Source organism: Penicillium chermesinum, assembly GCF_028974085.1.
Source record: "Penicillium chermesinum strain IBT 19713 chromosome Unknown utg000002l:1.0-5270490.0:1.0-5274688.0, whole genome shotgun sequence".
In the NCBI taxonomy this organism is placed as follows: Eukaryota; Fungi; Ascomycota; class Eurotiomycetes; order Eurotiales; family Aspergillaceae; genus Penicillium; species Penicillium chermesinum.
This window is the reverse complement of record NW_026695312.1, coordinates 4,360,461-4,377,356: the sequence shown is the minus strand read 5'-3', so window position 1 is coordinate 4,377,356 and position 16,896 is coordinate 4,360,461. Positions and strand designations below refer to the sequence as shown.

The following is a 16,896-nucleotide window of genomic DNA, read 5'->3' as shown; positions in this document are numbered from 1 at the left end:
TAGATTATGCGAGTTATTATATCGAATCGGTCAATTCTATTATCGAAGACGAGGATCGAGATATGCGCCAAGCGTCCACAATTGCGCGAAAATCTGGGGATCGACACTAAATTCAAGCATATCAATGTCGCACAAAGTTGGCTATATAAGCAAATACAGAGGGGAATACTCGAAATCAAATGGATCCTCACCAATAAACGCCTGCAGATGGCCTGAAAAAGGTCCTCCCTCAAAGTAATTCCGAAGATAGCCGTCGGAAGCTCGTGATAGAGGATATGCGGCATATCATAGAGCCGCACGAAGCAAACATGATTTGATCCCAACTTAAAGAGGTCATATGACTTGTTGAATATGGCCTAAACGCGCCAGGCCTACTAGTTCAACCTAGCGAACTACACAGCCCTGGGGGGTGTGGCGAAACACGCTGTGCCGTTACCACCGTTTACCAATCCTTCAGAACAATCAGAGTCACTCATTGTTCCTCTCCACACTGTACATTACAGACCTTCCTCCTGCAGCTCCAACAGTTATGAGCCCGGCCTGTCAGCGAATTCCACTATATTAAGGCTATATTGAAGCTATTCTGGTATTCAAGAATCTTGATTGCCATCGTCTGTCGAAATTAGTTTCACAGGCTGTCGTGCGATATTGGGCCGGCGACCACACATCGAATATTGAAGGTCTTGTTCCTCCCCAGTGGTGTGAATCTGATCTTCTTAAAGGGCCCATATCGAGGGTAGACAGACGTCCGGGGCAAAGAGAGCCGGGCCCCGACACAAGTTATGGAGGTAAGCAAGGATGCATTAGCAGCTTTCGAGTCTGTCCTGTCAGGGCAACCGATTCTGTCTATCCTACAGCCCCTCACAGCCCCAATACCGCTCAAACAGACTCATACTCTTGTGTCTGTATCCCTAAAACATCACTGCCGGAGCCTCCTCTGGAGGTTAATCGCTTTTCGCCCACAAGAATAGCAGATGCCACCTCGCCTACTCCAGATGATACGCCTACTCCCCCGGAGATTTATCGCCCGCCCACTAGATGGGAAGACTTTAGGGATATTTTTGATCTGCTTGACACATTTTATTCCCCTATATGGGCAGCCGGTGTGCCATTCCCTGGCCCTATTCCTCACGAGATTGCGAAACAACTATACCCAGGAATAAAGAACCACTGCCCCTTCGCTACGTGCGGTCTTTTCGGTTCGCATTGCCGAAAACATGACCCGAGAACAGCTTCAAAGGTTCCTCACTTGGATCGAGACCCTCCCGCCTGGGTACACAATAGAACTCGACGCGATCTATCCCACAACCTCGACTCTCCTCATATTCCAGAGCGCATATGCACTGTTTGTGAACCTTGCTGGGTATCCCGGCGTCCAGTTGATGGGCAGAATATCAAGCCTCTTATATGGCTGCTAGGGTCGACTATTTACAAGAGCTGATCACCGACCCTGCTTACACCCTTACGGATAATATCATGCTTATCCCACAGGGCGCTGCTGCCACGCCAACTGGGGAATATGAGGCGCAGTTCCCTACCCTGTCCAGAAATCTCGACCTCGTGGTCAATATCCGGATGGGCATCCTGGCCGTCGACGTGCGTTATGACGACGCCCCCGTGGCGTGGAGGGAAATACAGGCCAAGTGCGATGAGTTCGTCCGCCGCAATGTCTTCCGCTGCTACCCACTGATCCTCTCTTGCCGACCCTGCTCTATCTGACGCCGGTCCAAGATCATTAGCCCTTCAACATACCCTTACGGGTTCCCCAAAATATCCTACAACTCGAGCCTTACTTCTCTCTCACACACATCTTGTCTTACTCACCTTATCTCACCTCCATATATATATAATTCCATACCCAGTCACCTTACTACTCGCTCCTATATCGCCTTACCTTAATATAACCCATCATGACATCTCCACCGTCTACCATGATAACACACACCGAGGATACCGAGGACGAAAGCTACCACCAAGACACCGATATAGAACAGGAAGGAGATGTCTACGACCAAAACATCGAACTACAAGAAAGGAAGTGACAGTCAAGAACCCGAGGACAAAACAGAGAACCAAGATCAAACTGAAAGACGCCGTTTTAAGAAGAAAGCCGTGTCTTCCAATCGCGAACTAACCGATACGCTCTGTACTAGCGCAGATAAGGCAGAGTTGAAAGCTTTATCACTAAGGAGATCTTTAAATGGCACGACAAGCTCGACCATAAGGGTAATGATCCCGCCAACTGGGGTTCCCTCCCCAGACACACGGAGATGGTATTCGTCGACGGCCGATACTAACTACCTCCAGCTGGACATAAATTATCTGACGAACACGTCTACATGATTACCAAGACGCTTTCCACAAAGGCACGCTGTGCGCAGAAGTGGACCGAGGATTTTAACGCTATGCCATGACCTCCCTTTCTACCACGGCCGATCTTTTCTATCCCAGATTAGTCGTATGAAAGTCAGACCAAATCGCACACACCGGATTAATCGAAAAGCTGCCGATCAAAGGAATCACTTCATCTCTGCCCTAGACGGCAACCTGCTGTTTAAGGGAGTGACCCGCCAAGCAATTTATTCCTCGGATACATTTTTCATGCCAACTTGACTGAGCCAAAGTTTGCGGCATGAATTTGGCCCTGGGTTTTATACTACCCCGTCTCTCGATTACGCACTTTAATATGCAAGACATGGAGATGCTATTTTAGTATTCAAGAATCTTGATGACCGTCATCTATCCAAGTTCCTCTTACAGGGTGATGATTGGGATGTCGTCGTGCGATACTGGACCGGCGACCCCGTATCGAATATTGAAGGTCTTGTTCCTCCTCGGTGGCGTCAATCCGACCTTCTTGAAGGGCCCATATCGAGGGCAGACAGACGGAGCAAAGAGAGCCAGGCCCCGAAACGCAAGTTGCGGGCGTAAGTAAGGATGCACTAGCAGCTTTCGAGTCTGTACTGTGCATGATCGTTTTGGTTAGGGTGATTGATTCGGGTGAGGTCTCTTTTTGGGTAGGAACTCGCTTTGTTTGGGCCGGAAATGCTGTGTCGATAGGGTTAAGATCGAGCCCATTAGCTAAATCGGCAACGCATTGTCGGTTAGCTATGGTTAAGGCATCAATATTATTACTACAAGATGATGGATATTATCGGGCATGAATATTTCCTAAACAGTGTAAGGAGGGAGGCAGCTGAAGGAGGGGAAGAGCTGAAGGAGTGGGAACAGCTGAAGGAAGGGTGTAGGTAAAGGGGTAGCAGAAGGTGTAGCTAACTAGCACTGTCCTTAGTTATTGTATATAGTATGATACATATATTACGTATAAATTATGTGATTAAGCTGACTATGCTTAAAACAATTCTGGGGCCTGGTCAAGTGCTGGAGTTGAGCGGGCCCCAAAGGTAGTCATGTTGTTTTTGGGACCCGTTGAACTGGGTGCCTGACGAATCTTGCGGGGTGCAACTCTGTGAAGGGCGCTTATGTAGTCAAGTAAAGTAGTGTAAATTGGCATTCAATATATCCCATGTGTAAAGTGTAATTTGGAAATCTCCTACAGGCAGTAAAATCAAGTAGTCCAGAGAGTCTGTGCGGGTCATTGCACCTGAAGAATAAAGCATTCATCGCCTTTTTCTCTCGCGAGTGTCGCTATACAAAGTGGTATGGAAGACGTATGATGTGAACATGTAAAGAAACAAGCAGAGACAGCAATAGAAAGCCAGCCCCAAGCTTAGGCGGCCAATCTTTTATCGCCGAGACCTCTCATCCTCGATCTGCTGCTTCAAGTCCGCAAGGATCGACTTGCGAGAAGCCAAATGAGATTTGAGTCCCTCCACCTGCTCGCCAACAGTATTCACATCTTCCCTCGCCCGCTCAAGACTCTGTCCATCCTTCGACCGCCCAGTGCCTTCACGCAACTCCCTTAGTTCCCGCTCCTTATACTCCAAAAGCTGCAATGCCTCTTTCTTAACAAGCACCCAGTTCGGGCCCCCGTCATTACGGGGTCGGTCCCGCCGTGACTCGGAGGCTTGGTTTGCAGCCTTGAGCTTCTCCTCGAGCTCAGCTAGCTCCCGGCGCAGACGGACTTTCTCCCACTCCTCGTCTTGTACTGTATCACCAAAATCGGTGCCCTTGGGCTGGTAGGAGCCTTTGCCGCCCACGCCCAGCCGGCTGAGATAGGTGTCGCCGAACTTGGCCTTGCGTCCTGTTGATGTCTCGGTGTTCCCTTCGGCGCCCCAGCGTTGGGCAGGACGGGTGTTGTTGTCGATCTGGTAGTCGATTTGGTTGTGTTCGAAGGAGGCGCGCAGTGAGGCGGGGATCGTGCGCGGGATGCGGAACCCCTCATGGCGGTAGTTCAGGACATGGAGGAAGGCGAGGGTTGCGTCCTTGTTGATGGCGGGGGACGCGGAAGGATTGACGAGGTTCCAGGCTGAGCGAATGTCGGTGTCGGGCACATCGAGCGACTCGTAGAGGGGGGTTAGGGAATCAACTAGAGCTCCGGGTTAGTTATATAGGTGGCGACGGACCTGGTCTGTAGCTAGTGGGGTGTCTTACAGGTGATCTGGCCGCGGTAGCCTTTGTTTGCGTTGTAAATTTCCTCGTACTTGGATCGATCGGCTGGGTTCATGTACCAGTCGAAGCCATCCTTGAGGCCGAGCGAGTCGTCCTCGTCTTCTATCCGCTCGAATTGCTCTTGATGGCCTCCTAATGCCCTGGTTGCTTGAACGAGATGTGCTTTGGATTCGGGGACCAGCCAGTCTGGTAACGCTGCTGGGACCTCTTGTAGCTCCTATCGCACCGCCACGTCAGTGCGATTCAGTACCGGAGAGGGGCAGGAGGGTAAAAGGGAGGGGTAAGAAGGGATTGCGTACGCCATTGACGAGATCGAATACCAGGCGCATGGCAACGCAGAACTCTTCGAAGTCGAGCTCGCCGTCGCCGTCGACATCCGCAATGTCCCAGACCTTCTCGAGCTGGTCATCGCGCAGTCGGCTGTTGCGCAGGACAGAGGCGGCCTGGGAGCTGTTCAGGTGTGTTTGACCGTTCGCCAGGGAGGCGAAGATCTCCCAGTACCGTTCAATCTCCCATTGTTCGATCTTCTTGGTCGCCATGATTGGTGAATGGGAGTTGTGGAGGTCGAGACCGGGGCGGCTTTGGGCGTTGAGGTTGGTGGAGACCCACTGCTCCGCCTTCAGGGGATCTGAGGTCATCGCTGTTTACTGTGAACTACTAGATCTATTGATTGTAGCTGATCCAAAAGACATTTCGCATTACAATAAAATATGAGTGATTGTATCATTACATCTCCGATCTTTGTCACGACTCTCCTTTCTCAATAATGAGAAGTTTCAAGTTCCGGAAACGGCCAGTTGGTTGGCTGCGCGGGTCGTACTACGAGTACGGGATGCAGTGACTATGGATGTATGTATCACCGCCCTACCACCGAGGAAGTTTAAGGCCCAACACTATCGCAGCAACTGTATGGCACTAAGAGACTCGGTAAAGAGAACGGTAGCAGCTTTTGCGGATGCACACGCGATCTGTCACTTGTTAATGTACCGCAGTCCCGTGATGGAAGCATTGTTTAGCAATTTGACGGATATTTCTCAGGAGGACTCAATCCAGCCACGGAACTTCATGACCGCTTCAAGAATCTCTTTGATATTGACGAGACTCAAAATATCTATCACCACAACTTCTACTGTAGCATGTACATTGTCCTCCAGGATACGCTTACTTGGTTCTCTCGGCGGCCTCCAGCTTCAGATCACAGCCAAATATTCTGACTCCACTGCTGGCTATCAAGCGGGGTATGACTGCTCCAATGGTTTTCTGAGCGGGAAACAAGATGATGATCCATCCTCACACTAGGATATGAGCATCACTTGAGCCAGAGAAGTATTCCTGGAGTATTCTGGTTTCCTCGAGGTCAAGAAACTTTCGACAGTTTGATCGGTACTTGAAGGGGCTGTGGAAGGTAATCTGATCTAGGCTACCTTCCTTAGGCACCATGGTCTCCGGAAGAGCACATCCTCCCACTCACCTGCATGGGTTTGGCGAGCCTTCAGAACGTCGCAAGCTTTAACCATCCAGAAACAATTTCCGGTAGGCTCTCGGACTCTATATACCGGGTTACAGTCTCGAAGTGAATCATGGCTACTCCTTACCAAGACCTCATCCTCAGCAGCCACGTTAGCTTGCAAATTGGCCTTGGCACGGTCTGATGCAGGGATCAGACTCACCTTTCCTATAGTCAATCGGTGGAAAGTGAGGACCTGATTGTAGAGTGAGCACAGGGGCCGATCCGAGGCACGGTGGCTATAGGAAACACAAGGAAAGCAGGAGAACCCATGCCGGAGGGAAAGTAATCTGTCCGGGTAGTTGAGCGGTATGATTAACAAAGGATATGGAAAGGCAAACTCCATAAGCAGATTTTGGGAATCATGCGTGTATACACGGCCACGGTCGAGATTAGCTAAGCTAATGCTCTCACTTGCCTTAGATATACTTTAAGGTTAATCAAGAGAATTATCGTTTCTGCTTCATAGAATGAAACTGAAAGGGGGACTCCGATTTTGCAGTCTCAAATGAAGACGAGGGATATTTCAATACGCCAAAGACTACAATGCGTATATACGGGATGGAGCCACTAAACACTCCCCTGGAGAAGGATTTGCTACAATTACATTTGAAGAAGCCGCGGTGAATGTTATAGACAGCCATTAGCACTCCGCCAGCAGGTGATGAATTAATTCAGACACAGACAATCCTACTCAAGGAGATAGCGAGGTCTTTTATTCATGGAATCTGATCCAATGAGAAATTCGGGACCGAAAAGGGATTTCACGACCGGCTTCGGCTTGACTCGGTGACCAGTACGAGGTAAATTACCGGGAAGATCACGTGCTGTTTCAGGAGAGCTTTTTCTATTGGTGGTAATTCTCTTAATGGGCCCACATTCATGCAGAATTGCAAGCTATACCGTTACGGGGAACCACTCCTGTTTTTTCATTACGCTTCTATACTTCAGATATCCAACCTGACCCGCTCCCGCCGCAGCGGAATACACATGGGCTCCACATAGTTCCACGTTCAGAATTTTTCTTGGCTTTGTGATTTCAAGGTTGGCTTGAGACCTCGAAGACTCATCTGGCCTTCATCTGCCAAGCATTGATCTGAAAAGATCATTGTATTCCTCTCGCTATGTCTGACGAGGAGTCATACGCGGTACAGGCAAAATCAGCCGGCGATGAGTCCCTCAAGAAAGATGCGGATCAGCCTTTATCGGCAGGTGAACTGGAGCCCTTTGGCAATGAAGATCAAGCCGAGGTCAAGTATCGAACTATGAAGTGGTGGTATGTTTCATCCTCTGGCCGAAAGTCATAATTCATCCGATATTAACAAGATCGTCAGGCACTGCGGGATGCGTGAGTGACTCAATACTTCTCATATCATCCTCAAAATCTAACCGAGGCTTCCAGTCATGATTGCTGAGAATGTCTCTGTGGGAATTCTGTCTCTTCCATCAGCAGTTGCGACTCTTGGAATGGCACCGTGCGTTGTCTCTTTCTCTCCTGTGGCTGTGATAATGCTAACCTTACAAAAGAGCTGCTATCATGATTGTCTTCATCTCAGCCTTGTCATGGTACACCGGCTATGAAATCGGTCAATTCAAACTTCGTCATCCTCATATCCATAGCATGGGAGACGCAGGCGAGCTCTTGATGGGTCGCGTCGGCCGTGAACTGATGGGAATCGGCCAGCTGTTGTTACTGATTTTCCTGATGGCCAGCAATATTCTGATGTTTAACATCCTCATGAATGCTTTGACAGACCATGGCACTTGCACACTAGTGTTTGGTGTTGTTGGTCTCGTCATCTGTTTCCTGGGCGCTTTGCCTCGGACCATGGACAAAGTGTATGTGATGTCTGTTATATGTGAGTGTCCCCAAATGGCCTATAGTTATATGGACGGCCAGCTCATCGGCATTCTGTAGCATTCGTGAGTGTGTTCGTTGCTGTGATGGTGACGATGATCACTGTGGGTGTTGAAAGCAAAGGCCATATCCCCACTCACGCTACGACCAACGTCAGCTTCCGGGAGGGCTTCTTGGCAGTGACTAACATTATCTTTGCTTATCGTATGTTTATCGATTACAATTCTCAAAATTCTAATGCTGCTAGTAGTGCCGAGACTTATCATGCTAACCGCGTCTATATAGTTGCGCATGTTGCATACTTCGGCTTCATGTCAGAGACAGAAGACCCGCGAACGTTCAATAAATCCCTGGCGATGCTTCAAATCATTGACACTGTTCTGTACCTTATCAGCGCTCTGATCATTTACCGATATGTCGGGCCTGATGTCAAATCGCCGGCTATTGAATCTCTGAGTCCATTGATGAGAAAGGTTGCTTGGGGACTCGCTATCCCTACTGTGAGTACACCGTCATGTTCCATATGAGTGGTATTGTTTCTAATAACTGGCAGACTATCCTTTCTGGTGTTGTTCTGGGCCATGTCGCTTGTAAATACATCTACGTGCGCATGTTCCGGGGATCTGACAAGATGCATAGCCGGAGCTTCTTCTCAATCGGTACATGGGTTGGGATTTGTCTCGGGGTCTGGGTCGTATCATGGGTTGTTGCAGAGTCAATCCCTGTCTTCAACGATCTTCTGAGTCTCATTGTGAGTATTCATAATACTTTCCAACGGCAAACCCAAGGCTAACAATTCTTTTCTAGAGTGCGCTATTTGGTAGTTGGTTCAGCTGTATGGCCATCCTTCATATTTTCCATCTAATTCAATTTGATGAAATGTACTAATCAAGTGATAGTCGGCCTGCCTGCCATCTTCTGGTTCCACATGAACCGTGGCCAGTACTTCAAGAACTATAAGAAGGCTTTCTTGACAATCACGAATGTCTTCGTTCTAGCCATCGCCTGTGCTATTGTAAGAATTACTCTCGCTTCTCTTCATTTCCTCTCATTTTGTGATGACTGACCTCTTCAAGTGCGGACTGGGTCTATGGGTCTCCGGAGCCGCTATCCACGAGGACTCAGGCTCTGGTGCTTGGACATGCAGCGCGAGCAGCTGATCTCCTCGCCTTCACCTTTCCAAACCTGCAACAAATCACCTTTCGAATGACTTTTTTCCTCATTCAATACCATTGGAATGGCCGAGGTCCAATGGTCGACGTTTCTATCGTCATTATAATCATTTGTCATTTGCATGAGACTACGACGTCTAGTCTATCGAACGATGCTCTCGAACGGCATGGGTACTGTCAAAGAGATGCGGTCTTATACATCATCATAGATCATTGTAAATAGTCTTAAAAAACTGTACATTAGAACTTTTCGCCTACGCGAGTACTTGTGGGGCATTTGGATTCAACATTCATCCATCTCAGCTTTATGTCGCATCAAACACCACGGGATCTGCATATCACCATCACTACACAGCGCGTCAATTCTTAAATTCGGTAATTGGGGATTTATTCCAGTGCAAAATAATATTGAGACTTGGGTATCCTAGTCATTCAAGCTGTCTATTGTAACGAGCTATTGGTACATTGGGTTAGGAGATAATATATGGCAAAAGATAGATGTTCTATCAGGGGATTTTGGTCAGTCATGAGCCTTTCTTCTCATCAGAATTGCTCTGCTGGGCCTTTTTCTGGGCCTTTTGCGCCTCCAGTTGCTCGCCCACCTGAACAATCGCCCGCTCCGCTTCTAGAGCCAATTCAGGTGCGTCCAGGATGTTGGCTAGCTCCTTAGCATCTGACATTTTCAAAAGAACTCTCTCCTCGCTCTGCTCAATATCTTCGATCATTTCCGCCGCCGGGGTATTAATTGGGGTATTATCGAGTGCACTGGAGGTACGCTTGGAGTAAAGCTGCTCGAGTCCGGACAGTGAGATAGGGTTTAGAAGCTTCTTGTCAACAAGGTATTCAAGATGGCGAGAGCCATTTAGTGCTGTTAATGGCGAATGACCGGTCAATATTATTCAGGAGAAACAGCAATATGATCATCGACACACCTCGCCAGTGGGACCAGCCACGGTACACCAAATAGAAGAAAGGGATATTGGGGATCCTATAGGAGACATGCAGTCAATAACGATGTTCCAGAGATGCATGGGCTCCAAGGTACATACACGGGGATCAGAGCAAATGGGGCGGTTAATGGGGCGGTTCCCAAACTCCACCGCATCTTGCTTTTGTGGAATTCTTGTCGCTCTGTCGCAATTTTATGCAATAAACTTGGGATCTTCTCCACGTGCACCGCGTTGCCTGGAAAGAGAAGATCGATTTTTTTGCTCCCGTGCTCCTTGTCGACCTTCTGTTGTGATTTGAGAGACGGGATACTCTTTAGCCCCCATTCTTCGAATGGAATACGTTGCTGAACTTTGTTCCCCCAAGTGACGAGCTGCTTCTTCCATCCACTTTCAGCTTCTTCCCATTTAGCCCATTGTTGCGCGGCCTTGGTAGTCACCCGGTCAAGCATCGATAGCTCCTTGGCGATGTCTTTACGGAGTGGCCGAGCGTAGATCAACGCCCGTCGCGTGGAGATGGGGATGAGGAAGAGGCGCATTGCAATGGGGGTAAAGGGGACAGTCTAGGATGGCAGTGATAAAAGAGAAAAGAAGGAGAACATTTCCTGGTGGAAATGGGTAGCTCTGTTGACGAGGGAGTTGGAAACGAGGGGAGCCACTTGATGGATCACGTTGGAGCAAAAACGGCCCAAGGCGGCAACGTCATTGGCCCGAGGCCCAGTTATCGATCTGATCTTCCTTGCTTCCTTAGTCTGCCAACATCCGAAGACTGAAGAAAGATCCGCTCTTTCCATTCTCAAACATTATTCCCCCATTGAGTAGGCCAAATCGATTGGCCTAATTCGCCAAGTCTCGGTTTGATAGGTGATGCCGATTAAGAATCGACGTTTCCCGTTGTTTCCGAGTTATCAATCTTCCTTGCGAGGGATCAGCCCATGGACGCGAAGAGCTCCAGCGATTCCCCTTGTGGGCTGATTGGCGAACCACTGTCAGAAAAAGCATCGGATACACCTTCATCGCGCCTCGGAAACCATCTTACTTTAGATACGCACTCGAATGTTTCTCGGAACAGCGCCTCCACCTCGCCGGCTACGGCAAGCCAGACTCCGGACTTTCCAGCGAACCAAACAGCTGCCCCGTCCGCGCATGTCCCTCTACGCACTCTACCTGGTCCGTGATTGATTAATACTCCAAGGGAATTTCTCTAACCTCCCGAACCGTACAGCTTGGATCCAATCAGTTGAAGAACACCCAGATGAGGAAGAAGATGCCTCACCGGCAGATCGTCTTCTACCCTCAGAACCAAACGATGCACGCGTCGCGCAACACAATCACTCGCCATATGCGAAGCCTAGACCCGAAAATTCGTCCGGCCAATACGAATACAACGACCGCTCCCCTTCTCCGGACCGCGAGTCACGCTGGAAGACCTTTTCTCGGACGATTCAATACCCTCGCGAACCTGGCAGTGAAACGCAACAGGTTACGCCGGAATGGTTGGATGAAAATATGGGGAATTACTCCGGCCCATGGCGTGGTACGCTTTTGGAAGGCGACACGCCGGAATTCCCATTACACACTACGAGTGGAACCCGCCGTGAGATCTGGTTCAAGCGTTTCCATAGCACGCTGTTACGAAGCGCAATCGTGCCATTAATCTTTCGTCTCACTGTCTGGTGCTTCTCGCTTTCTGCGTTAGCCTTGGGGGGCTCAATTCAGCATATGTCAGACGAGGATCACCATCGCAATGGCCCGTCCGCATTAATGGCTATCATCGTCGATGCTGTGGCATTGGTATATCTTGTTTACATCACGTTCGACGAGTTTTCCTCGAAGCCTCTTGGACTACGTCCTCCTCTCGCGAAAGCACGTCTTATTTTGCTGGATTTGTTTTTCATAGTCTTCGATTCGGCTAACTTGAGTTTGGCATTTAACTCTTTGAACGAAGTCACCGGGTCTTGCACTGAATCGGAGGTTAACGCAAGGATTGATCCTCGGAATAATTCAATCTGCACCAGGCAGAAGGCTCTCGCATCCGTGTTGCTCGTTGCTCTTATTGCTTGGCTCATGACATTCGCCATCAGCGTTCTTCGGTAAGTCAACGTTGGTAGTTCAAATTTGGCTGGGCGTCTCGCTAACTCCTTCGAAAGGCTTGTTGAACGGGTACATCATTAGGATCCCTGCTAGCTACGCCCAGCGGTGCTTTAATGTACACGAAGCGCCGGCCCGTTCTCCCCATATAATGGATCCTGGTCAAACCAAGGGAGTTGGGAGATTTGCTGTACTTTCTCTTCTTCGCCGGGGCGCCCATAGCACATATCCCATTCCTTGTTATGTGGATACGAACCGACCATCTGAAACGCCTCGTCTCCCTCGTCCCTTAATAGTCTATGACCGACCCCGGCAGGCACAATAATCAAGTCCCCGCGTTTTACAGTTGGCTCAAATCGACCTGGATTTCCCTCGCCGCCGAAACAAAGCTTAGCACGACCAGCCACGACCGCAAGAACCTCGTGAGTGGTGGAATGGAAATGAGTCTGGCTGTACATGGTGTATGTCCACTGTGGAAGAACCGCACCTACTCCCCGAGGTGCCGAGTGAGGTCAGCGGCTGTGGCATCGAATGCCCCATGGTAAATGATGAGAGGTCTTCCTTGAATGGATGTATTGGGGATTCGGTCCCATGGTGGGATCTGCCGGCAAGTGATTTGAATATCAGCTTCTGGGGTAATGACCATGGCTGGCTCTGTGTGTTGATACTCTAATTTGCACATGATCCTCATGGCACATTCAGTTCTTATGACTATGGCGATGACGTCATTCTTGCATTATTGGGGTCATCTGGCCGGCTTTCGAATGTGCTTGTCTTTGCCCTTTCTGGTCATCGATATGCTCGGTTCAACAGCTTTTTCTTCTCGAGATTGGACAGATGTGGCATTCTGCCCAAAGCTCCATGTCGAACTCAGTAAATAAACCGGGAATGAACCCCAACGGTCTACCTGTAATGAGATCTCATGTATTATATTACTAGTAATAATGCTGGAGTGTATGGCGGATGAAAACCTGGAAACTCCCTCATAGTCTTACGATGCACATGATATCAAATCGTACTATAGGAATGCAGAACTTGTGTATCAATGCTAGTACATATAGAGGTACATTAATCTTTCATGTCAAATTTTTAGAACAGGCACGTTATTCTAACTCGAAGAACCTTATTCCTTGGTGGTATTCAGTTCTATTACTAGTTCTATGCACACTAGTAGAGCTTACTGACTCGGAGATTGAAAAGGGCATAAGAAAAAGTAGACAGCAGGGTTCAGATAAAGTTCCCATTGTACGTCTACAATCTGGCTTGTCTAGTCTTATTACACTATTCTAGATTTATTATTGAGAGTGAAGAGGCCGGATCGTAAGTACGGGCCGTATTGCCGTCTCTTTTATACTATTTAGAATAAATTCCACGAGCGAAGCAATACAAAATCCTAAGGAATCACAAACAAGCCACACATAAAATCAACCAGCCCCAACTGGGGCGCTCACCGCCTGCCATAATGGACTTCTCTCCCCACGCCCTTCCTCAGCCTCAAGAGTCTTGCCGCCCACCTCGTCTGCCTGATCTTCATTTCTTTTCGCCTCTGGAGTCCTGGGTTGTATTTCCTGTTTTTCATCCAGACTATCGAGGCCAGGATTAGCCTCATCCAGGTTGTCCGTGGCCCCTATTCCCATATCACGCGTTCTTGTTCGTCCGTGGCGCTACGCTTGTTCCGCCGCCTTGTCAGTGCTCCTGTTTTCGCCATCCTGAGCTTTCTAAGCTGACCGGGTTTACTGCTTTTACTTTCTAGACAGAAGACAGACTTTTGAGATTCCTGATAGCGAACCTCGTGCTCTTAACTTAGCACATCGAACCCCGCCACGCTCGCAAACATGCCACCCGTCATGCCGCAAACACCTCACAAAGATGACCTGGATGAAACGTGGGTCCTGACTTCCATGAATATGAGTCCTGATATGGGTACTAATATGGGTGCTTTTTTTTAGCTGGTCATTTCTGGAGGGCGGAATCAACAGTGTTATGGTCAAACTCGATGAAGGAGTGGATATGAAGATCTACATGGCTCTTTACACGGCTGTTCATAACTTCTGCACGTCCCAGAAAGCTGTTGTCAACAACCAGGGATTGCAAGCACACCGAGGAGGTATGTCTGGTCCTCAGAACATGGCCACCCTTCAAACTCCCGTCATTACTAAAAGGCCTCGCTAACAAGTCCCTGCCCATACGCTTTAGCACACTTACTGGGCGAAGAACTCTACAAGCTTCTAGGAGAGTATCTTTCTCGTCACCTGAAGACAGTATACACCGAGTCCCTGAGCCACAACGAGGAAGCCCTGCTAGCATTTTACATTCGCGAGTGGACCCGTTACACGACTGCCGCCAAATATATCAATCATCTCTTCAGTTACCTCAACCGCCACTGGGTGAAGAGAGAAATCGATGAAGGAAAGAAGCACGTTTATGACGTTTACACACTGCACCTGGTCAAGTGGAAGGACGACTTCTTTGAGAATGTGCATAAGAAGGTTATGGATGCTGTCCTAAACTTGATCGAGAAGCAGCGGAATGGCGAAACCATCGAACAGATGCAGATCAAGAGCATCGTTGATTCCTTCGTCTCCCTGGGCTTGGACGAAAATGATAGCAAGAAGTCAACCCTCGACGTCTACCGCCAATACTTCCAGAAACCGTTCATAGACGCTACGCGAAGCTATTACCAGAACGAATCAAAGGTCTTCGTGGCTGAAAACAGCGTGGTGGAATACATGAAGAAGGCCGAGGCCCGACTTGAGGAGGAGAAGGCTCGAGTGGGCTTGTACCTGCACCCTGACGTTCAGAAAGCCCTCACAAACACTTGTCTGAGACGTCCTCGTCGCGAATCACTCCGCTTTGCTACGGGACGAGTTCCAAGTCTTGCTGGATAACGAGCGCCAGGAGGATCTGGCTCGTATGTATAGTTTGCTTTCCCGTATCAAGGAAGGCCTGGATCCTTTGCGTTCGACGTTTGAGGCCCATGTGCGAAGTGCCGGTTTGGCTGCGATAGAAAAGGTCAAGTCAGAAGGCGACGAATCATCATTGGAGCCCAAGCTGTATGTGGATGCTCTCCTCCAGGTCCATACCAGGTACCAGAACCTTGTGGATGATGCTTTCAATGGCGAGTCCGAATTCGTGCGATCTCTCGACAATGCCTGCCGAGAATTCGTCAACCGTAATAAGGTCACCAACGGAGTCAGCACTCGATCTCCCGAGTTGCTCGCCAAGTACACCGATTCCTTGCTGAAGAAAGGATCTAAGGCAGCCGAGGAATCTGAGCTTGAAGAGATGCTCGTTCAAATCATGACCGTCTTCAAATATATTGAGGACAAGGACGTCTTCCAAAAATTCTACTCAAAGATGCTAGCCAAGCGTCTGGTCCACACCAGCTCTGTGTCCGATGATGCGGAGACAAGCATGATCAGCAAGCTGAAGGAGGCCTGCGGTTTCGAATACACTAACAAGCTTCAGCGCATGTTCCAAGATATTCAAATTTCGAAGGATCTCAACGCCAACTACAAAGACTGGCAAGAGAAAGAGCTCACTGACGATGAGCGAAAGAAGGCTGTGGACTGTCAGTTCCAGATCCTGGGCACTGGAATGTGGCCTCTCAACCCACCAAACACTGCATTCTCCGCCCCAGAGGAGATTGCCAAGACTGCAGAGCAGTTCCAAAAGTTCTATTTCGACAAGCACAGCGGTCGCAAGTTGACATGGCTCTGGCAGCTCTGTAAGGGTGAAGTGAAGGCTAACTATATCAAAAACGCGAAGATCCCTTACACCTTCCTGGTGTCGACCTTCCAGATGGGCATCTTGCTGCTGTTTAACGAGAGCGACACCCTCTCCTACGAAGACATCCACAAGGCCACCATTCTAAACAGTGAGATGCTTGATCCTAACCTTGGCATTCTTCTCAAGGCCAAAGTGCTTCTTGCAAGCCCCAGGGTGCTAAGCCAGAGCCCGGTACAACGTTCTCGCTCAACTACAACTTCAAAAACAAGAAGGTCAAGGTGAACCTCAATATCCAGATCAAGTCAGAGGCCAAGGTCGAAGCCGATGACACCCACAAGACGGTGGAAGAAGATCGAAAGCTCTTGCTCCAGGTAAGTCAATCTTTTTACTCACCTGTTGCGCATCTTACTGACGTGCTTACTTTTCCCCAGTCTGCCATCGTTCGCATCATGAAGTCCCGCAAGAAGATGAAGCACGTCCAACTCGTTCAGGAGGTTATTCAGCAAGTAAAGGCGCGCTTCCCCCCCAAGATTCCTGATATCAAAAAGAATATCGAAGCTCTCATGGAGAAGGACTACATCGAACGCCTCGACGGAGACGAGATTTCTTACATTGCCTAAGAGCTCTACTCTCTGCCTTTCCGTTTCAAATTCCAAGTTTCTCAACTCGCCTAACGCTCTTCGTGCCCTATTACGGCTATGGCTCTCTCTCCTAGTTCGACCACTTTCATTATCCATTGGGACTTGAGCGGCCGAATTACATCACATCATCTCTTACGGAAACCAGGACTGGATTTGCTTGAAATCTTAAGGAGCTACCGGATCAAGATCACCACATTGTATTTTTTCTTCTTTTTTGCTTTTTTGCCTATCTTCATGGCTTCATGTTTCCTCATAGCGCTGAGACGACAAACCAATGATAACCCGATTCACTATTCCTATACTCCGCATTTGGTATCTAGCTCAGTTGTAGAAAACCCCCCTCCCGGTCATCCCATATTTACCAGTAGCACTTGAAAGG

General features: G+C 48.9%; 7 protein-coding genes across 7 annotated transcripts; 4 read left to right on the top strand and 3 right to left on the bottom strand.

Moving 5' to 3' along the window:
* Positions 1 to 1,217: 1,217 nt before the first annotated feature.
* N7468_002511 (uncharacterized protein) lies at positions 1,218 to 1,719 on the top strand (the record flags this gene model as incomplete). The annotated part of the gene is made up of 2 exons (XM_058471808.1): positions 1,218 to 1,363; positions 1,419 to 1,719. The coding sequence occupies 2 exons, from the start codon at positions 1,218 to 1,220 to the stop codon at positions 1,717 to 1,719; spliced, it is 447 nt and encodes a 148-aa protein (XP_058334949.1).
* A 2,027-nt stretch (positions 1,720 to 3,746) lies between these two features.
* end3 (cytoskeletal adaptor protein SagA) lies at positions 3,747 to 5,210 on the bottom strand (the record flags this gene model as incomplete). The annotated part of the gene is made up of 3 exons (XM_058471807.1): positions 3,747 to 4,489; positions 4,555 to 4,789; positions 4,872 to 5,210. The coding sequence occupies 3 exons, from the start codon at positions 5,208 to 5,210 to the stop codon at positions 3,747 to 3,749; spliced, it is 1,317 nt and encodes a 438-aa protein (XP_058334948.1).
* Positions 5,211 to 7,203: 1,993 nt separating this feature from the next.
* N7468_002509 (uncharacterized protein) lies at positions 7,204 to 9,097 on the top strand (the record flags this gene model as incomplete). The annotated part of the gene is made up of 10 exons (XM_058471806.1): positions 7,204 to 7,355; positions 7,414 to 7,427; positions 7,482 to 7,554; positions 7,607 to 7,938; positions 7,998 to 8,141; positions 8,223 to 8,437; positions 8,491 to 8,688; positions 8,745 to 8,772; positions 8,837 to 8,952; positions 9,014 to 9,097. The coding sequence occupies 10 exons, from the start codon at positions 7,204 to 7,206 to the stop codon at positions 9,095 to 9,097; spliced, it is 1,356 nt and encodes a 451-aa protein (XP_058334947.1).
* Positions 9,098 to 9,633: 536 nt separating this feature from the next.
* Positions 9,634 to 10,595, bottom strand: N7468_002508 (mitochondrial K+-H+ exchange-related family protein; the record flags this gene model as incomplete). Its single annotated transcript, XM_058471805.1, has 3 exons — positions 9,634 to 9,977; positions 10,042 to 10,097; positions 10,159 to 10,595. 3 exons carry the CDS (start codon positions 10,593 to 10,595, stop codon positions 9,634 to 9,636), a joined length of 837 nt encoding a protein of 278 aa, XP_058334946.1.
* A 396-nt stretch (positions 10,596 to 10,991) lies between these two features.
* N7468_002507 (phospholipase D regulator) lies at positions 10,992 to 12,153 on the top strand (the record flags this gene model as incomplete). The annotated part of the gene is made up of 2 exons (XM_058471804.1): positions 10,992 to 11,226; positions 11,282 to 12,153. 2 exons carry the CDS (start codon positions 10,992 to 10,994, stop codon positions 12,151 to 12,153), a joined length of 1,107 nt encoding a protein of 368 aa, XP_058334945.1.
* A 107-nt stretch (positions 12,154 to 12,260) lies between these two features.
* N7468_002506 (cupin domain-containing protein) lies at positions 12,261 to 12,605 on the bottom strand (the record flags this gene model as incomplete). The annotated part of the gene is made up of 1 exon (XM_058471803.1): positions 12,261 to 12,605. The coding sequence occupies one exon, from the start codon at positions 12,603 to 12,605 to the stop codon at positions 12,261 to 12,263; it is 345 nt and encodes a 114-aa protein (XP_058334944.1).
* Positions 12,606 to 13,955: 1,350 nt separating this feature from the next.
* culA (cullin culA) lies at positions 13,956 to 16,496 on the top strand (the record flags this gene model as incomplete). The annotated part of the gene is made up of 6 exons (XM_058471802.1): positions 13,956 to 14,032; positions 14,097 to 14,254; positions 14,344 to 14,967; positions 15,023 to 16,107; positions 16,146 to 16,247; positions 16,308 to 16,496. Coding segments are annotated over 6 exons (2,235 nt in total), but the record flags the coding sequence as incomplete, so codon positions are not given.
* Between the last annotated feature and the right edge of the window lie 400 nt (positions 16,497 to 16,896).